Source organism: Vidua chalybeata, chromosome 30 (assembly GCF_026979565.1).
Source record: "Vidua chalybeata isolate OUT-0048 chromosome 30, bVidCha1 merged haplotype, whole genome shotgun sequence".
NCBI lineage: Eukaryota > Metazoa > Chordata > Aves > Passeriformes > Viduidae > Vidua > Vidua chalybeata.
Window position 1 is genome coordinate 2481124 of NC_071559.1, and position 20234 is coordinate 2501357.

Below are 20234 nucleotides of genomic sequence, written 5' to 3' on the forward strand. Positions count from 1 at the left end.
GAGCCTGGGGACACCCGGGCCAGCCTTGGGGACACCCGGGCCAGCTCTGGGGACACCCGGGCCAGTTCTGGGGACACCCGGGCCGGCCTTGGGGACACCCGGGCCAGTTCTGGGGACACCCGGGCCAGCCCTGGGGACACCCGGGCCACTTCTGGGGACACCCGGGCCAGCCCTGGGGACACCCGGACCAGCCTTGGGAACACCCGGGCCAGCCCTGGGAACACCCGGGCCAGCCTTGGGGACACCCGGGCCAGCCTTGGGGACACCCGGGCCACTTCTGGGGACACCCGGGCCAGCCCTCGGGACACCCGGACCAGCCTTGGGAACACCCGGGCCAGCTCTGGGGACACCCGGGCCAGCCCTGGGGACACCCGGGCCGGCCTTGGGGACACCCGGGCCAGTTCTGGGGACACCCGGGCCACCCCCCCCGGCCAGGGGCAGCTCGGGGCCGCTCAAAGCTTTTCCCATTCCCTCCCCCCCCCCCAAATGGCAGCTCCGGGAAGAGCCCGTTGGGATTTCCCGGATTTCCATTCCGGTCACTCCAGTAGGATTTTGCTCCTTGGGGTTTTTCCCCCAGTTTGGGGAAATTCCATTTGGGAATTCCCTGCAAGAGCCAGATTTGCTGCCAGGCTCTGGCCGTGGGTCGGAGCTGTGGGGCAGAGGCGTTTCCAGCATTTCCAGGAGTTCTGGGGCCTTCCAGAGCTCCACGCGGACCCTCGGAGGGGTTCAAGGGCAGCAGTTCCCAAAAACGCAGCGGAGCGCCGGGAATTTCCTTCCCTGCGGTTTCCGGATTGTTCTAGAAATAAAAATGACGCTGCCCAGTCCCTTTTCCCAGGAATTCCGTCCGTTTCCCACCCCCCCGCACACCGGGGGCACCGCAGAGCTCCGGGGAGCTGCCGGGATCCGTCTGGGGCTCGCGGGAGCCGCGGGGCTGATTTTTGGTGGGGCCCCAAAATTGCCCCGTTTGGGGGGGGGGGGGGGGGCACGGCCCTGGGGATTTGGGGTCACGGCGCTGCAGGATTTGGGGGGGCAGCACTGCGGGATTTGGGGTCACGGCACTGGGGATTTGGGGTGGTGGCACAGGGGATTTGGGGTCACAGCACTGTCACAGCACTGCGGGATTTGGGGTGGTGGCACTGCGGGATTTGGGGTCACAGCACAGGGGATTTGGGGTGGTGGCACTGCGGGATTTGGGGTCACAGCACTGCGGGATTTGGGCGGGCACCACTGGGTCGTTTGGGGTCGCGGCCCTGGGGATTTGGGGTGATGGCACTGGGGGATTTGGGGTCGCGGCACTGCGGGATTTTGGGGTCACGGCACTGAGGATTTGGGGTCACGACACTGGGGGATTTGGGGTGATGGCACTGGGGGATTTGGGGTCACGGCACTGCGAGATTTGGGGGGGCAGCACTGGGGCTTTTGGGGTGGTGGCACTGGGGATTTGGGGTCACGGCACATGGGATTTGGGGTCACAGCACAGGGGATTTGGGGTCACAGCACATGGGATTTGGGGTGATGGCACTGAGGATTTGGGGTCACGGCACTGGGGGATTTGGGGTCGGTGTCCCCCGCGCAGGGACACGCTGGGACAGCCCCGTGTCGCTGCCGGGGGAGGCCCCAGGTGAGGGACGGGGCCGAGCTCGGGCGGATTTTTGGGGTTCCCTGGAAGGGGCTGCGCCCCCCCCGCCCCATCCGCGCCGTCGCCACGCCCATCAGTGACGTCACGCACCAGCGGCCAATGGTGCGGCAGAACGGGTGGGCGGGGCTGCGGCTCGAAGGGCGGGGGCGGGGCCTCGGTCCGATCCCAGTCCAGTCCCAGTCCAGTCCCAGTATGGTCCCAGTCCGATCCCAGTCTGCTCCCAGTCCCCTCCCAGTCCAGTCCTGTCCAGTTCCAGTCCGCCCCCAGCCCAGCACTCCCAGTCCCGTCCCAGTCCCGTCCCAGTCCGCCTCAGTTTCCCCGCTGGCCGCTCCTCCCGGGAACGCCCGGACGCCGCCGGCCCCGCTCCCCGCGGCGATTCCCAGTTTGTCCCAGTTAAGCCCGGAACTGGGGCTGGCGCCGCCCCAGTTCGTTCCAGTTTCGCTCCGTGAGCGAAGAGGAATGAAACGCCCCAGAACTGGGCGGCGGATGCCGGGGAATTCCTCTTTCCTCCTACACATTTTCCTTTAAGAATAACCCCAAAACCCAGTAAAAAAATTTCCTCTGTGGAAAACTGATGGAAAACCGGAGGAATTTGGGTGAAAAAAGAGGAAATTGGGGGTGAAAGACGAGGAGTTTTGCGGTGAAATAGGCGGGATTTCTTTTGGGGAAAGTAAGAATTTTGGGGAAAGCAAAGGGATTTGTATGTAGCGGGAGGAATTTGAGGTGGAATAGGTGGAAATGAGATGAAAAAAGAAGGAATTTGAGTTAGGGTTAGGAATTTTTTGGTGGATTAGGTGAAAATGCGATGAAAAAAGAAGGAATTTGGGGTGGGAACGGGAGGAATTTGGGGTTCCCGCTAATGAATCCAGGAGGAAAAAGGGATTCTCCGTCTTATTTAGCAAAATTAATTTCACAAACATTTAACGCGGAAAAGCGGCTGGAGACAGCCCCTAGGCCACGCCCCCTCGCGACGCGCGGGCGTGGTTTCATAAACCACGCCCCTCCGCTCATGGGGGCGTGGCTCAAACTCCCCGCCCTCATAGAGCTCCGCGCGAGGTAAACACGGCCGGGCCCCGCCCCTTCCCCGCCTGTCCAATCAGCGCCCTCCGCCCGTTTCAAGGCTCCCCCCCCCCCCCCGCACCGCCCGGCCCCGCCCCTTACGCTGCCTCACCACAGCGGCGGCCCCGCCCCGGGGCGCCTGGAAACCGCCGCGGCCGCGGGGGGCGCGCGCGGCCCCGCCCCCGCCCCGCCCCTCCCCCCGGCGGGAGCGGCGGGAGCGGCAGGTACGGGGGGGGGGGGGGGGGGAGGGGCCCGCCGTGACCCCCGCGCTCCCCGCACCCCCCGTTAATCCCCCCCCCACCCCCACCCCCTCCCCCCGCCGGTCACCGGAGGCGCTGCCGGGGGAACGGAGAGGTGCGGGGCCAGCTCCGCTGTGGGGACGCCGCGAACGGGCGGTGACAGCGGCCGGGGACCGGAGGGAGCCGGGGGTAACGGGAGGGGCGGGGGGGGGGGCTCCGGCGGCCGCGGCCCGGTTCAAGTAATCCAGGATAGGCTGTTCCAGCCCGGCCTGTTCCCGGTTACTTGTCCCGGGAGGCGGCTGGTGACGTCACGGAGGGGGGGGGGACAAGGGGGGGACACGCGGGGGGGGGGGGGGGGGGAGCCACCCTCGGGCACCGGCGTCTCCCGGGGGGGGGGGGGCGGGGGTCGGCCCCCGGCTTCTCACCCCAACTCCTGCCACCCCCCTCCTGATCCCCCCCAGCCACCTGCTCCCCTGTCCCAGCACCTGTTCCCCTGTCCCCACCTGCGCCATGTCCCTGTCCCCCCACCTGTCCCTCCTGCCCCCTGACCCCCCCACCTGTTCCCTTGTCCCACCTGGGGCACCCCCTGTCCCCCCACCTGTTCCCCATGTCCCACCTGTCCCCTGTCCCCCCACCTGTCCCTCCTGCCCCCTGACCCCCCCCCCTGTTCCCTTGTCCCCACCTGTGCCACATCCCCACCTGGGGCACCCCCTGTCCCCCCACCTGTCCCCGCCGTCCCCACCTCCCCCCCGTCCCTCTCCCCACTCTGTCACACCCCCCCTGTCCCTTGGGACCCCCCCCAAACCCACCCCGGGGGTGTCAGCGATGGGATGGGGGTGCCCCCACAGCCCCATCCAGCCCTGGGCCCAGCCGTGCCCCCCCCCATCCCCCCATTGGGGTTTGGGGCTCTTTGGGGTCAGGAGCCCCTTTTTTGGGGGAGGGAGGGGAGGGTCCCTGGGGGAGCTCGGAGGGGGCACGGGGGGGGGGGGTCGGGGAGCATTCCCCGGGGGAGGGGCAGGGTAAGGGATGTTGGGGTCCCCCTTCTCCTCCCGAGAGAACACCTGGGCTGGTTCTTCTGCACCTTTATTCAGCCTCGCCCCCGAACCCCGGGGGAGGCTGCCCCAGCCTGGCGTGGGCTGCACGGGGAGGGGGTGGGGGGTGTGTGTGTGTGTCCCCCCAAGGGCTGAACCCCCTCCTCCCTCAGGCCGGGGGGGCAGAGGGCTCGGGGGGGGGCTCCTCCCCGCACTGGAAGCGCAGGAAATCCCAGACCTGGAGCCCCCCCCGGTCCCGCAGGTAGCGGCCCAGGGGCACCCCCGGCTCCAGGAGGGTGCCCTGGGCCAGCAGCCGCGTCTCGGTGTCGCCCCCCAGCTCGTCCTCGGGGGTGCCCAGGGCGGTGGGGGCCATGCCCACCACGTGCTGGGCCACCCTGCGCCCCAACTCCCGCAGCTCGGGCGGGGGGGGCCCCGGGCCCGGCCCCCCGCAGGCCACCAGCGCCCCGTAGGTGCCCATGGCCACGGCGGGCCCGGGGGCCACCCAGCCGTGAGCGTAGGTGGCCACGAAGCCGCCGGGGGCCCGGAGCCACCCGGCCCGGCGCAGGGCCAGGCGCTCGCCCAGGCGGCCTGGGGGGGGGACAAAGGGGGGGGGTCACCATCGGCACCCCCAAAAATGGGGTGGGGGGGGTGGTCATGGACCCCTCCCAGAGAGCAGAACGCCCTGAAAAAGGGTCCTGGAGCACCCTGGCCCAGCCCAGGAAACACCCCGGGGGGCTGCCAGCCCAGAGCCTGGGCTGGGACAGGGACTGGGGGCACTGGGACAGGGACTGGGGGCACTGGGACAGGGACTGGGGGCACTGGGAGAGGGACTGGGGGCACTGGGACAGGGACTGGGGGCACTGGGAGAGGGACTGGGGGCACTGGGATAGGGACTGGGGCACTGGGAGAGGGACTGGGGGCACTGGGAGCACTGGGACAGGGACTGGGGGCACTGGGACAGGGACTGGGGGCACTGGGAGCACTGGGACAGGGACTGGGGGCACTGGGAGCACTGGGACAGGGACTGGGAGCACTGGGAGAGGGACTGGGAGCACTGGGACAGGGACTGGGGGCACTGGGAGAGGGACTGGGGGCACTGGGACAGGGACTGGGGGCACTGGGATAGGGACTGGGGGCACTGGGACAGGGACTGGGGACACTGGGATAGGGACTGGGGGCACTGGGAGAGGGACTGGGGGCACTGGGACAGGGACTGGGGGCACTGGGAGAGGGACTGGGGGCACTGGGAGCACTGGGACAGGGACTGGGGGCACTGGGACAGGGACTGGGGGCACTGGGAGCACTGGGACACGGACTGGGAGCACTGGGACAGGGACTGGGGGCACTGGGACAGGGACTGGGGGCACTGGGAGCACTGGGAGCACTGGAACATGGACTGGGGGCACTGGGGGACTGAGACAGGGACTGGGACAGGGACTGGGAGCACTGGAACACGGACTGGGGGCACTGGGACAGGGACTGGGGGCACTGGGAGCACTGGGAGCACTGGAACATGGACTGGGGGCACTGGGACAGGGACTGGGGGCACTGGGAGCACTGGGAGAGGGACTGGGGGCACTGGGACAGGGACTGGGAGCACTGGGACAGGGACTGGGAGCACTGGAACACGGACTGGGGGGCACTGGAACACGGACTGGGGGCACTGGGACAGGGACTGGGGGCACTGGGAGCACTGGGAGAGGGACTGGGAGCACTGGGAGCACTGGGACAGGGACTGGGGGCACTGGGAGCACTGGGAGAGGGACTGGGGGCACTGGGGGCACTGGGGGGGTTATCTGGCATCATTGGGGGTTGGCATCATTGGGAGACTTTGGGACATAAAGGAAAGGACAAAGAGGATTACTGGGATTGCATAGAAGGGGCACTGGGCAGACTGGGATGGGCACAGGAGGGGCACTGGGCGCACTGGGATGTCCTGGGAGGGGCACGGGGGTCCCCACTCACCCATGGCCAGTGCCAGCTGGTCGCTCAGCAGGTGCCCCCCGTCCCCTGCCCGCACCTGGGCCAGCTCATCCTCCCGCAGCAGGTGCTGGGGGAAAGGGCTCAGAGGGGCACCCCAACACCCCAAACCTGCCCCAACATCCTGGCACCCCCAAACCCTGCCCCAACAAACACCCCTGGCACCCCAAACCTGCCCAAACACCCCCAAAACCTGCCCCAACACCCCCAAACCCTGGCCCAAGAAACACCTCTGGCACCCCAAACCTGCCCCAATACCCCTGGCACCCCCAAAACCTGCCCCAACACCCCCAAAACCTCCCCTAACAACCCCTAACCTGCCCCAACACCCCCAACCCTGCCCCAACACCCCCAAACCCTGCCCCAACAAACACCCCTGGCACCCCAAACCCTGCCCCAACATCCCTGGCACCCCCAAAACCTGCCCCAACACCCCCAAAACCTCCCCTAACACCCCCAAACCCTGCCCCAACACCCCCTAACCTTCCCCAACACCCCCAAACCTGCCCCAACATCCCCAAAATCTCTCCCAACACCACCAGGCACTCCCCAACCCTGCCCCAACACCCCCAAACCCTGCCCCAACACACCTGGCACCCCCAAACCCTCCCATAACATCCCCAAACCCTCCCCTAACGCCCCTGGCACCCCAGCACCCCCCAAGACCCCCACACCGTCTGTGCCACCCCAACTCCCCAAACAACCCCCCACACCCCAAAACCCCAAAGCCCCCACCCCCCCCCCCCACCCCACCTTGGTGCCCGAGGCCCCCTGGCAGTGCCCCAGGACCCCTCTGGCCGCCATCTCCACGAGCTGCTGGAAGTCGGGGGTCCGCGCCACGAAATCCGTCTCGCAGTTCACCTGGGGGGGACACGGTGACCCTGGGGACACAGAGACCCCCCCGGGGACCCCCAAACCCCCCCTCCGTCACTCACCTCCACCATGACGGCGGCCGAGCCCTCGCTCAGGACCCCCACGAGCCCCTGCCGTGCCCGGGGAGCCCCGGGGGCCGCGGCTCGGGCCCAGCCCCGGCGGCGCGACTCGGCCTCGAGCCAGGCCTCGGCCTGGGGGGCACGGGAGGGGACGGGGTCACCCCGGTGTCCCCAGCACTGACAGAGTCACCCCAGTGTCCCCAGCACTGACAGGGTCACCCCAGCACTGACAGAGTCACCCCAGTGTCCCCCAGTGCTAACAGGGTCACCCCAGTGTCCCCAGCAATGACGGGGTCACCCCAGTGTCCCCCAGTGCTGACAGGGTCACCCCAGTGTCCCCAGCACTGACAGAGTCACCCCAGTGTCCTCTGTCACTGACAGGGTCACCTCAATGTCCCCCATCACTCACAAGGCCAGTCAAGTGTCCCCATCAGTGACAGGTTCACCCCACTGTCCCCAGCACCAATAGGGTCACCCCAGTGCTGACAGGGTCACCCCAGTGTCCCCCAGTGCTGACAGAGCCACCCCAATGTCCCCCAGCAGTGACAGAGCCACTCAGGTGTCCCCTTCACTGCCCCTCAGCCTGGGGGGGACACACAGGAGGGGACGGGGTCACCCCAGTGTCCCCAGTGCTGACAGGGTCACCCCCATGTCCTCTGTCACTGACGGGGTCACCCCAGTGTCCCCCAGCACTCACAAGGCCACCCCAATGTCCCCCATTAGTGACAGGGCCACCCCAGTGTCCCCAGCACTGGCAGGGCTGCTGCTGGGTGTCCCCTGTCACTGCCCCTTGGCCTGGGGGGGACACATGGGAGGGGACAGGGTCACCCCAATGTCCTCTGTCACTGACAGGGCCACTCAAGTGTCCCCTTCACTGTCCCCAGCACCAACAGGGCCACCCCAATGTCCCCCATGACTCATAAGGCCACCCCAGTGTCCCCCAACAATGACAGGGCCACCCCAATGTCCCCCATCAGTGACAGAGCCACCCCAATGTCCCCAACAATGACAGAGCCACCCCAGTGTCCCCAGCACCAACAGGGTCACCCCAATGTCCTCTGTCACTGACGGGGTCACCCCAGTGTCCCCAACAATGACAGGGCCACCCCAATGTCCCCCATTAGTGACAGAGCCACCCCAATGTCCCCATCAGTGACAGGGCCACCCCAGTGTCCCCCCTCACTGACAGGGCCACCCCAATGTCCCCATCACTCACAGGGCCACCCCAATGTCCCCCTCACTGACAGGGCCACCCCAGTGTCCCCCTCACTCACAGGGCCACCCCACTGCCGGGTGTCCCCTGTCACCGCCCCTCGGCCCGGGGGGGACACCGGGGGGGTGGCACAGGCCAGACCCGGCCCCGCGGCCCCCCCGCCCGCCCAGCTCCGCTCCCGCTGCCCCGGGGACCCCCTGCGACCCCCGGTGTGTCTCCCCCCCCCCCCCGGTCCCCTCCCGCCCCCGTTCCGCCCCGGTTGCCCGCACCTGGCTCAGGTCGCCCCCCGCGCGCTGCAGCGCCTCCCGGCAGCGCAGCACCGGCTGCCCGGTGCGCGCCCGCAGCTCCCGCAGCTCCCGCAGCGCCGGCGGGGCCGCGCTGAACCAGCGGCCCGGGGGGGCCTGCGGGACAGCGGCGCGTCACGGCACCGGGCCCTGCCGGGGGTCCCGGGATGGGGGGGGGGGGGGGGGGCACCGGGGGTACCGGAGGGGGGGGGGGAAGCGGTGGCGGGGGGCGCTCGGGGATAGCCGGGGGTCCCGGGGTTGGGGGTCCCGGTTTTGGGGGTCCCGCGGTTCCCGGTGGTCCGGGGCTGGGGGGTCCCGAGTTTCCCGGTAATCCCGGGGTTAGAGGGGTCCCGCGGTTCCCGGGGCTGGGGGTCCCGCGGTTCCCGGTGGTCCCGCGGCTGGGGTCCCCCGTTCCCCGGTGGTCCCGGGGCTGGGGTTCCCGGGGGTCCCAGTGGTCCCGGGGCTGGGGGTCCCACTGGTCCCGGGGCTGGGGGTCCCGCGGTTCCCGGTGGTCCCGGGGCTGGGGGTCCCGGTGGTCCCGGGGCTGGGGGTCCCGCGGTTCCCGGTGGTCCCGGGGCTGGGGGTCCCGCGGTTCCCGGTGGTCCCGGGGGTCCCGGTGGTCCCGGGGCTGGGGGTCCCGCGGTTCCCGGTGGTCCCGGTGGTCCCGGGGCTGGGGTCCCCCGTTCCCCGGTGGTCCCGGGGCTGGGGTTCCCGGGGGTCCCAGTGGTCCCGGGGCTGGGGGTCCCGCGGTTCCCGGTGGTCCCGGGGCTGGGGGTCCCGGTGGTCCCGGGGCTGGGGGTCCCGCGGTTCCCGGTGGTCCCGGGGCTGGGGGTCCCGGTGGTCCCGGGGCTGGGGTCCCCCGTTCCCCGGTGGTCCCGGGGCTCACCCGCGCCGCCCCCCCCAGCGCGCCCAGCGCCGCGCGCTGCATCCCGGCCTGCCCGCGGCGCGCCGCGTGACGTCACGCCACACCGGGCCGTGACGACGCTACGGGCGCCGGGAAGGGTCAGAAGGCGATTGGCTGCCGCGCTGTGTGACGTCACGCGGGTGCCGCGGGATTGGCTGAGGGGGAATTTTGGGAGGGGGGAGCTCGAAGTGCCCGGCCCGAAACCCCACCCCAGTACCCGAGAGACCCCCGAGCCGCACAGACCCCCACAGACCCTCCCCAACCCCCACAGACCCCCCCGGCCCTCAGAGACCCCCCCCAACCTCACAGACCCCAGACCCTCACAAACACCCCCGCACCCCAGAGACCCCCGGCCCGCCCCTGACCCTCACAGACCCCCCGACCCTCATAGACCACTGACACTCACAAGCCCCCAAAGACCCCCCCCCAACCTCACAAACCCCCGACCCTCTGACCCCCTCTGACCCTCACAGCCCCCCCCCAAACCTCACAGACCCCCGACCCTCACAAACCCCAGACCCTCAGACCCCCCCCCGACCCTCACCGACGGCCCCAACCCTCACAGCCCCCTCCCGCACCCGAGAGACCCCCGACCCTCACAGACCCCCGACCCTCACAGACCCTCCCCAGCCTCACAGACCCCAGACCCCCCAGACCCCCGACCCTCAAAGACCCTCCCCAGCCTCGCAGACCCCCGACCCTCACAGACCCTCCCCAGCCTCACAGCCCCCAGACCCTCACAGCCCCCAGACCCTCCCAGACCCCCGACCCTCACAGACCCTCCCCAGCCTCACAGCCCCCAGACCCTCACAGACCCCAGACCCTCACAGCCCCCCCTCCTCCTGCCAGCCCCTCAGAGCCCCCCCCCGAGCCCCGCAGCCCCCCCAGTCACACACACAGCGCCCGATCGGAGCGCCCCGGCATCATTTAATATCATTTAATCATTTAATCATTTAATCTCATTTAATCGCCGCCCCGGCCCCCGGGGGCTCCGCCGGCGGCTCCCGCTCCCTCCCGCGGCGTCACCGCGTAGATCTCGATGTCCCGCTCGGGCTCCCGCCGCAGCAGCCGCACGGTGAAGAACGGCGGCAGCACCTGCCGGAAGAACCGGGAGGCGCCGGCGTCGCCGCCGCGCAGGCGGGCGCTGAGCAGCGCCCGGGCCGGGGGCTCCAGCAGGTGCCGGAGGGTGCCCAGGAGCGGGGCGAAGGCGCGGGGGTCGTAGACGATGTCGGAGCCCAGCACGAGGTGGAATTTGGGGGGGAAGCGGCGCTGGTCGCGGCCCCAGCGCAGCGCCCGCACCCGCGGCGCCGCCGCGCCCCGCCCCGGGAAGTTCCGCCGCGCGTTCTCCCGCAGCTGCGGCAGCGCCGGCGGCCGGTCCGTGAGCGTCACCTCGGCCCCTGCGCGGCAGCGCGGCCGTCAAGCCCCCCCCCCCGGCAAGCCCCCAGACCCCAATTCACCGTGGGTCAGCGTGTGGGTCACACCCCCACCCCCCCCCCCACCCCGCCCTCCTCCGGACCTCCCACACCAAAGTCCCTCAAAGTCCACCTCAAAGAGGTAAAACCTCCCCATATCCCAAAAAAAAACCCCGGGTCACAGTGAGGAACACCCCCTGGCACTCCCCCCACCCCAAAATCCCAGTAAAACCTCCCCATATCCCAAAAAAAACCCCGGGTCACAGTGAGGAACGCCCCCTGGCACCCCCCCCCACCCCAAAATCCCAGTAAAACCTCCCCATATCCCAAAAAAAACCCCGGGTCACAGTGAGGAACCCCCTGGCACCCCCCCCCACCCCAAAATCCCAGTAAAACCTCCCCATATCCCAAAAAAACCCCGGGTCACAGTGAGGAACACCCCCTGGCACCCCCCCCCCCCCAAAATCCCAGTAAAACCTCCCCATATCCCAAAAAAAACCCCGGGTCACAGTGAGGAACGCCCCTGGCACCCCCCCCCACCCCAAAATCCCAGTAAAAACCCCTGAGACAGAGTGAGGAACACCCCCTGAGACCCCCCCCCCCCAAAATCCCAAAAAATTCCCCCCAAAATCCCATAAAACCCCGAGTCACAGTAAGGAACACCCCCTGAGACCCCCACCCCACCCCAAAATCCCAGGAAAACCCCCTGAGCCAGAGTGAGGAACACCCCCTGGCACCCCCCACCCCAAAGTCCCAGTAAAACCTCATCCACATCCCAAAAAAAACCCCGAGTCACAGTAAGGGAACACCCCCTGGGACCCCCCACCCTAAAACCCAACGAAATCCCCCCCACATCCCATAAAACCCCGAGTCACAGTGAGGAACACCCCCTGAGAGCCCCCCACCCCAAAATCCCAGGAAAACCCCCTGAGACAGAGTGAGGAACACCCCCTGAGCCCCCCCCCCACCCCAAAATCCCAGCAACCCCCTCCCACATCCCGAAAATCCCCGGGTCAGAGTGAGGGTCGCCCCCACTGGATCTCCCCAAATCCCCCCCGACCCCAATAAACCCCGAATCCAAAGTGGGGGGGTGGGGGGGGTGGGGTAACCACCCGAGGATCCCCCAGACCCCAATAAACTCCAGGACTGCTCGCAGCAGTTTCCAGTTCCGTACTGGGTGGGGGAACAGCGATCCCCCCCCCCCCCCCAACCCACGGGTGCCCCTCCCCGGCCCCACAGGTGTCCCCACCCTTCCCACAGGTAACCCCCCCGAGCCACGAGTGTCCCCCCCCAGCCCCCCGAGTGCCCCCCGCACCCAGCATGGCAGCGAAGATGCCCACGATGCCGGTACCGGCCCCCAGCTCCAGAACCCGCCGCCCCGCCAGCTCCAGGTTCTGCTCGCCCAGGAAGCGGCACAGGGACAGGGCCTGGGGGGGGGGGGGGGGGGGGGGGGGGCACGGAGGGGGGGCTGGGGTCCGCAGGGACACCCCCGAACCCCGCAGCCGCTCCACCGCTTCTTCCTGTGCCCCCAGGGTCATCCCCACCCTCGGTCCCGGATCGCCCCCGCGCCCCGGGGTGCCCAGGACACCTCACTCCCCCCAGGGTGCCCATTCCCGGTGCTCCCGGTGCCCCCACCCCCCTCCGGTTCTCTCGAGGTCCCCCCCCCCCCCCCCCCCCCCCAGGACTCCCCAGTCACGCATCGCTCCCGGTGCCCACCGCGACGTCACAACCCCTCACCCCCCCCGGTACCCCCGTTCTCTCGCGGTCCCCCATCGCCCATCCCTCCTGCCACCCCCGGGATGTCGCGTGTGTCCCCCCCCCCCGGGTCCCCCGCCACCCCATCCCCCCCGCGCCATCACTCCCGGTACGCCCGGGATGTCACCTCCCCCCTCCCGGTGTCCCCGGCGTGCCCGTACCCTCGGCATCCCCGGCACTCCCCATCACCCGGCGTCCCCCGGGATGTCACCGACAGCCCCGTGCCCCCCCCCCCCCCCCCCCCCCGGTGCCGCTCACCGCCTCCCACACGGCCCCGGCGGGCCCGAGCCGCGGCCCGTGGTGCTCGGCGATGTGCAGGACGCGCCCGCACAGCCGGAACCGGCGCCGCTGCGGGAAGAACTCGGCGAAGAGCTCGGGGTCGCGGGGGAACACGGCCCGCAGCGCCGCTTCTGCTTCTCCTCCTCGCTCCTCTTCCTCTTCCTCTTCCTCTTCCTCTTCCTCTTCCTCTTCCTCTTCCTCTTCCTCTTCCCCGTTCTCTTCCTCTGCCTCCCGCCCCCCCCCGGTCCCCACGTGGCACCCGGGCGCCGCCATCGTGAAAGGGGCGGGACCGAGTCGAGCCCCCCGAACCTGATTGGTCGGTTCCTGTTAGGCCACGCCCCCTCCGTGATGGGGCTCCGCCCACGGCTCGCGCTCTGTCCCGGTCCGCGGTCCCGGGGGAGGTCCGGTGTCCCACAGCGACCCCGGTGTCCCCCGGTGTCCCTCAATGTCCCTCGGTGTCCCCTGCCCCATCCCGGTGTCCCCCGGTGTCCCTCAATGTCCCCCGGTGTCCCCATCCCCATCCCGGTGTCCCCTCCCCCATGCCCTTGGTGGCTGCCCTGTCCCCAATGTCCCCAGGCCATCCCTGCCCACCCCTGGTCCCCTGTCCTGCTCCATCCCCGGTGTCCCCTTGTGTCCCCATCCCTGTCCCCAGCGTCACCCCAGCAGTGCCTCCAGGGGTTCCTCCCAATGCCACCACCTGTCCCTTCCTGCTCCTGTCACTGTCCCATCAGCACCAGTGCCACCAGTGCCACCAGTGCCACCAGTGCCACCACAGCCCTGGGGCCCTGATGTCACCGATGCCAGTGTCCTCGGTTCCTCTGTCCGTGTCCCTGTCCCTGTCCCACCCCTGTCCCTGTCCCACCCCTGTCCCTGTCCCACCTGTGTCCCCAGTCCCCGTGTCCCCTCCCCCTGCTATTCCCTCGTCCCGGTGTCCCCAGCCTTGGTGGCCGTGCCCGTGGTGTACCTGGTCCCTCATCCTGGTGTCCCTGCTGCCACCTCCCTGTCCTTGCTGTCCCCGTGTCCCTCACCTGTGTCCCCCTTCCCCGGCTCAGCCCTGTCCCTGTCCCTGTCCCTGTCCCTGTCCCTGTCCCTGTCCCTGTCCCGCTGTCCCTGGCCAGGGAGGGGGACACGGTGCCAAACGTCCCCCCCGTGCCACCCCTCGCGGTGCCACCCCTCCGATGCCATCTCCCCCTCGTGCCCTCGCAGTGCCACCGTGCGGGTGTCACACGCGTGTCCCCGGTGCCACCGTGCGGGTGTCACACGCGTGTCCCCGGTGCCACCCGGGCCGGGCTCCCCGGTGACCGGCGGGGGGGGGGGAAGGGGTGCCCCGGGGGTAATGAACAACCCGCCCCGACCCCCCCGGGACCCCCCCGGGACCCCCCCCCCGGGACCCCCCGCGCAGCCGCGTCACCGCCTGCGTCACCGGGTTAATGTGGCCCCGGGGACACCGCGGGGACAGCGCGGGGACAGCGCGCCCTGGGGGGGTCAGAGTGCCCTGGGGGGGGGCAGAGCGCCCGGGGGGCGTCGCGGCGCTGGGGGAGGGGTCGGTCCCCCCGTCCCCCCGTCCCCCTGTGCCCCGGCCCGCGACCCCCGCCCGGAGCCGTTCCGGGAAGCCGCGGAGGGACCGGCGGGGACGGGAAGGGACGGGAAGGGACGGGAAGGGACGGGAAGGGACGGGAAGGGACGGGAAGGGACGGGCGGCTCCGGCCCCACATTGCTCAACCCCCCCCGACACCCCCGGGGGTTCCCGGAGCTCGCCCCCGGCCTGGCCGCAGCCGAATTCCCCAAACGGCCCCGAGCGGGAAGAGCCCGCGGAACGGGGGGGGAACTGGGAGCACTGGGGGGAACTGGGGGGGCACTGGGGGAACTGGGGGGGCACTGGGGGAACTGGTGACTGACGGCACTGGGGGGACTGGGGGGGATGCTGGGGGGCACCAGAGGGCACTGGGACCACAGGGAGGAACTGGGAGCACTGGGGAGGGGCACTGGGACCACTGAGGAACACTGGGGGGCACTGGGAGCAGCGCTGAGAGCACTGGGAGCACTGGGAACAATGGGGAGCACTGGTGGCACTGGGAGCACTGGGGGGCACGGGGAGGGTACTGGGAGCACGGGGGGGGCACTGGGAGCACTGGTTGTACTGGGAGCACTGGGAGCCCTGGCTGTACTGGGAGCGCTGGCTGTACTGGTGGCACTGGTGGCACTGGGAGCACTGGGAGCACTAGTTGTACTGGTGGCACTGGGAGCGCTGGCTGTACTGGTTGTACTGGGAGCACTGGGAGCGCTGGCTGTACTGGTGGCACTGGGAGCGCTGGCTGTACTGGTGGCACTGGGAGCGCTGGCTGTACTGGGAGCGCTGGTGGCACTACGAGCACTGGGAGCACTGGTTATACTGGTGGCACTGGGAGCGCTGGCTGTACTGGCTGTACTGGGAGCACTGGCTGTACTGGGAGCGCTGGCTGTACTGGGAGCACTGGCTGTACTGGCTGTACTGGGAGCGCTGGGAGCACTGGCTGTACTGGGAGCGCTGGCTGTACTGGGAGCGCTGGCTGTACTGGGAGCGCTGGCTGTACTGGTGGCACTGGGAGCGCTGGCTGTACTGGTGGCACTGGGAGCACTGGCTGTACTGGCTGTACTGGGAGCGCTGGCTGTACTGGGAGCGCTGGGAGCGCTGGCTGTACTGGCTGTACTGGGAGCACTGGGAGCGCTGGCTGTACTGGTGGCACTGGGAGCACTGGGAGCGCTGGCTGTACTGGTGGCACTGGGAGCGCTGGCTGTACTGGTGGCACTGGGAGCGCTGGCTGTACTGGCTGTACTGGGAGCGCTGGCTGTACTGGCTGTACTGGGAGCACTGGCTGTACTGGTGGCACTGGGAGCGCTGGCTGTACTGGCTGTACTGGGAGCGCTGGCTGTACTGGTGGCACTGGGAGCGCTGGCTGTACTGGCTGTACTGGGAGCACTGGCTGTACTGGTTGTACTGGGAGCGCTGGGAGCGGCGCCGGGCCGCCAGGGGGCGCTGTGAACGCCAGCCAAGGCTCGCCCCGCCGGCAGGTCTCACGTGACGTCACAACCCGCGCCGCGAGGTGACGTCACTACTAGGCGCGGCGCGGTGCTGCCATGGCGGCGGCGGCGGAGGAGGCGGAGGCCGCGGCGCCGCCGCAGAAGCGCTTCTACCGGCAGCGCGCGCACTCGAACCCGCTGGCCGACCACACCCTGTGCTAGTGAGTGCGGGCACCCCCGGGAACCGCCCGGGACCCCCCCGGGACCCCCTCCGGTAACAGCCGGGCCGGGTCCCGGGCCCGCCCCAGCGCCCGCGGCGGGAGCCCCGGGCCCGGGAGCCCCGTCATGGCCCCGTGGGGCACCGCCGGGAACCGGGCCGCCCCCAGGAGCAGCCGGGCTGGAGCGCCCTCCCTCCCCATCCCCTCCCGGTCGCACCGACCGCCGCCCGCCCTTGTGCCCCGCCCGGTGCCGCGCTCCGGTTCCCGGGCAGTAACGGCCCCGCCGCGCCCGCAGCCCCTCCCGCCCGCAGGACATGGACTGGGCCTCGCTCTTCCCGACTTTCTTCCCGCCCGACGCCCCCCCCGGGACCCCCCCGGCCCGCGTGGAGTTCGCAGACGTGGGGTGCGGCTACGGGGGGCTGCTGGGTGAGCCCGGGGGCACCGGGGGTGGCACCGGGGCTGGCACCGGGGGTGGCACCGGGGGTCCGGGAGTGAGCCCGGGGGCTGGGGCAGGGCACGGGGGTGAGCGCTGGGGGCTCGGGGTGGGCACGAAGGCACCGGGGGCTGGGGAGGGACACGGGGGGCTGGGGGTGAGCCCGGGGGCACCGGGGGAGGCTCCGAGTGGGCACGGGGGACCGGGGGTGGGCACGGGGGCTGCGGGTTAGGCGGCACCGCGGGCTGGAGGGGGACACGCGGGGGGGGCTGCGGGTGGGCTGGGCGGCACCGGGGGCTCGGGGGCACCGGGGGCTCGGCGGCACCGGGGGCTCGGCGGTACCGGGAGCTCGGCGGTACCGGGGGCTCTGACGCTCCGGGGGGCTCCGGGGGGGCTGCGGGTGGGCTCGGCGGCTCGGGGACACCGGGGGGCTGGGCGGCACCGGGGGCTGGGCGGTACCGGGAGCTCGGCGGTACCGGGAGCTCGGCGGTACCGGGAGCTCGGGGGCACCGGGGGCTCAGCGGTACCGGGGGCTCAGGGACACCGGGAGCTCGGGGGCACCGGGGGCTCAGCGGTACCGGGGGCTCAGGGACACCGGGAGCTCGGCGGTACCGGGGGCTCAGCGGTACCGGGGGCTCGGGGGCACCGGGGGCTCGGCGGTACCGGGGGCTCAGGGACACCGGGAGCTCAGGGGCACCGGGGGCTCGGGGGCACCGGGGGCTCAGCGGTACCGGGGGCTCGGGGGCACCGGGGGCTCAGCGGTACCGGGGGCTCAGCGGGAGCTCGGCGGTACCGGGGGCTCAGGGACACCGGGAGCTCGGCGGTACCGGGGGCTCAGCGGTACCGGGGGCTCCGGCGCCGCCGCGCAGTGGCGCTGGCCGAGCGCTTCCCGCAGACGCTGGCGCTGGGGCTGGAGCTGCGCGGGAAGGTGGCCGCGTTCACCCGCGCGCGGATCCGGGCGCTGCGGGCGGCGCAGCCCGGCCGCTTCGGCAACGTGGCCTGCGTCAGGGGCAACGCCATGAAACACCTGCCGCACTTCTTCCGCCGCGCGCAGGTGCGCCCCCCGCCCCGAAATCCTGGCATTTCTGTGCGCCCCCCGCCCCAAAATCCAGCACAGCCCCGAAATCCTGAGACTTCTGTGTGCCCCCCGCCCCAAAATCCAGCATAGCCCCAAAATCCTGGGATTTCTGTGTGCCCTGAGCCCCAAAATCCAGCACAGCCCCGAAATCCTGGGACTTCTGTGTGCCCCCCCCCCAAAATCCTGGGATTTCTGTGCGCCCCCCGCCCCAAAATCCAGCGTAGCCCCGAAATCCTGGGGTTTCTGTGTGCCCTGAGCCCCCAAACGGGCACGGCCCCACAGCCCTGGGATTTCTGTGTCCCCTGAACCCACCCCAAGAGCCCCCAAAACCCACAGCGCACCCCAAATACTCCCTGAAGTTTCTGTGTGCTCTGAACCCACCCTGAGACCCCCTCCCCAAAACCTGCAGCATCTCCCCAGCACTTCTGGAAATTTCTGTGTCCTGTGAACCCACCCTGGGACCCCTCAAACCCTCGGGGTCCCCCCTCCTTCCCCTGGGACCCCCTGAAATGCCTCCAGCACCCCCTGAGCCCCCCCCTCCCCTCCCTGGGGACACCCCTCACCCCTCCAGGACCCCGCTGGGTCCCCCACAGCCCCCCTGGGACCCCCTGAGGACCCTCGGGACCCCCCTGCCCGTCCCATGGGACCCCCCTGTGCCCGTTCCCCGGGCCCAAGCTGCACTCAGCAGGGGGGTTTGGGGGGTTTGGGGGGTCCGGTGCCCGTGGGGTGCTGACCCCCTGCCCCCCCCGTTGCCCCCCCAGCTCTCCAAGCTGTTTTTCCTGTTCCCTGACCCCCATTTCAAGCGCACCAAGCACAAGTGGAGAATCATCAGCCCGGCCATGCTGGCCGAGTATGGCTACGTGCTGCGCCCCGGGGTGAGCCCCCCGAGCCCCCCAAAACCTCCCTGACCCCCCAGAGTCCCCCCAGAACCCCTGAGCCCCCTGACCCCCCAAAACCTCCCTGACCCCCCAGAGTCCCCCCAGAACCCCTGAGCCCCTGAGCCCCCCTGAGCCCCCAAAAACCCCCCAAAACCTCCCTGACCCCCCAGAACCCCCCCCCAAAACCTCCCTGAACCCCCAGAACCCCTGAAAACCCCCTGACCCCCCCAAACCCCCCCATAACCCCCTGAACCCCCCAGAACCTCCTTACACCACAAGAACTGCCCCAAAAGCTCCTGATCCTCCCCAGGACCCCCCCAAAATCCCCTGACCCCCCCCCAGAACCTCCTGAACCCCCCCAAAACCCCCTGACCCCCCCATCCTTGCCCAGCTCTATGTTGTGCCCCTCAGGGGTCCCCAGTTGCCCCTGACCTCCCCCCCCCCAGGGATTTCGGGGGTGTCAGGATGTTTTTGGGGTGCCAGGGCCTGGTGCACAGGGTGGGTTTGGGGTGTCACAGCGGTTTTGGGGTGCCAGGGCCTGGTGTACACGGTGACAGACGTGCCCGAGCTGCACCAGTGGATGCTGCAGCATTTTGGGGAGCACCCCCTGTTTGAGCCCCTGCCCCCCGCCCAGCTGGTGAGAGCGACTGGGGGATACTGGGGGGATACTGGGGGGATACTGGGGGTTTATGGGGTGGCACTGGGGTTTGTGGGGGCGCCCTGAGGGTTGTGGGGTGGCCCTGGGTGTTTTGGGGTGCCACTGGGGTTTGTGGGGTGGCTGTGGTTTGTGGGGGGGCCCTGGGGTCTGTGGGGTGCCTCTGGGGGTTATGGGGTGGCCCTGGGGGTTATGGGGTGTCTCTCGGGTTATGGGGTGTCTCTGGGGTTTGTGGGGTGTCTCTGTGGTTTATGGGGTGTCTCTGGGGTTATGGGGTGTCTCTGTGGTTTATGGGGTGTCTCTGGGGTTTGTGGGGTGTCTCTGGGGTTATGGGGTGTCTCTGGGGTTTGTGGGGTGTCTCTGGGGTTATGGGGTGTCTCTGGGGTTATGGGGTGTCTCTGTGGTTTATGGGGTGTCTCTGGGGTTTGTGGGGTGTCTCTGTGGTTTATGGGGTGTCTCTCGGGTTATGGGGTGTCTGTGGTTTGTGGGGTGTCTCTGGGGTTATGGGGTGTCTCTGTGGTTTATGGGGTGTCTCTGGGGTTATGGGGTGTCTCTGTGGTTTGTGGGGTGTCTCTGGGGTTTGTGGGGTGTCTCTGGGGTTTGTGGGGGGCCCTGGGGCGCAGTGGGACGGGCGCGGCCGGGCCGGGGTGGGGCTCCCCGGGGAGCTGCCCGGTGTCCCCGGGCGGGCCCTGACGGCCCCGGGCCGTGCCCGGCGGTGCCCGCAGGCCGCGGATCCGCTGCTGCCGCTGCTGCCGGCCGTGACCGAGGAGGGGCAGAGGGCGCGGCGGGCCGGGCGCCCCCCCTGCACCGCCGTGTTCCGCCGCCGCCCCGACCCCCCCGCGGCGGCGCCGTGAGCGCGGGGAGGGGCCGGACCCCTCCCTCCCCCAGCCCCGCTTTGTAATAAAAGCCACAAAATGTCCCCGCTCGTGCTCCGGCCGCTCCTGGGGGGGGTGGGGGGCGCGGGGGCACCGCCGGGAACGGCCCCGTTCGGCCGCAACCCCGAGCCTGGCGCCGCCTCCTGCCTCAGTTTCCCCATCGCAGAAAGCCCCGGGGGTGGCAGTGCCATCCCCCCCCCCCCCCCCCCCCGCACAGCGGGGGCTTTCCGGCGGCCCCGGCGGGAATTCCCGGGATCCGGTGCTGGCCGGGGGGGGCAGCCGTGTGTGCCCCAACGGGACCGGGCCGGGAGCCGGACTGGGGCCACTGGTGGCACTGGGAGTGGGGACACGGAGCTGCGTGTGCCCCCTC

The 20234-nt window shown here is 70.2% G+C and overlaps 4 protein-coding genes across 4 annotated transcripts; 1 reads left to right on the forward strand and 3 right to left on the reverse strand.

The window, feature by feature from the left end:
- Nucleotides 1-4004: 4004 nt before the first annotated feature.
- On the reverse strand, nt 4005-9315 carry TSFM (Ts translation elongation factor, mitochondrial). Its single transcript, XM_053967644.1, has 6 exons — nt 9264-9315; nt 8363-8494; nt 6884-7012; nt 6702-6809; nt 5934-6018; nt 4005-4556 (listed from the first exon to the last, which is right to left on the reverse strand). Exons 1-6 carry the CDS (start codon nt 9303-9305, stop codon nt 4138-4140), a joined length of 915 nt encoding a protein of 304 aa, XP_053823619.1. The 5' UTR covers nt 9306-9315; the 3' UTR covers nt 4005-4137.
- LOC128801597 (uncharacterized) lies at nt 4566-5925 on the reverse strand. The gene is made up of 2 exons (XM_053967609.1): nt 5424-5925; nt 4566-5352 (listed from the first exon to the last, which is right to left on the reverse strand). Exons 1-2 carry the CDS (start codon nt 5772-5774, stop codon nt 4621-4623), a joined length of 1083 nt encoding a protein of 360 aa, XP_053823584.1. The 5' UTR covers nt 5775-5925; the 3' UTR covers nt 4566-4620.
- Nucleotides 9316-10188: 873 nt separating the features above from the next.
- Nucleotides 10189-13023, reverse strand: EEF1AKMT3 (EEF1A lysine methyltransferase 3). The gene is made up of 3 exons (XM_053967654.1): nt 12707-13023; nt 12009-12120; nt 10189-10678 (listed from the first exon to the last, which is right to left on the reverse strand). Exons 1-3 carry the CDS (start codon nt 12998-13000, stop codon nt 10245-10247), a joined length of 840 nt encoding a protein of 279 aa, XP_053823629.1. The 5' UTR covers nt 13001-13023; the 3' UTR covers nt 10189-10244.
- A 2773-nt stretch (nt 13024-15796) lies between these two features.
- METTL1 (methyltransferase 1, tRNA methylguanosine) lies at nt 15797-19908 on the forward strand. The gene is made up of 6 exons (XM_053967665.1): nt 15797-15948; nt 16241-16371; nt 17248-17432; nt 18218-18331; nt 18870-18971; nt 19715-19908. Exons 1-6 carry the CDS (start codon nt 15845-15847, stop codon nt 19841-19843), a joined length of 765 nt encoding a protein of 254 aa, XP_053823640.1. The 5' UTR covers nt 15797-15844; the 3' UTR covers nt 19844-19908.
- Nucleotides 19909-20234: the final 326 nt, after the last annotated feature.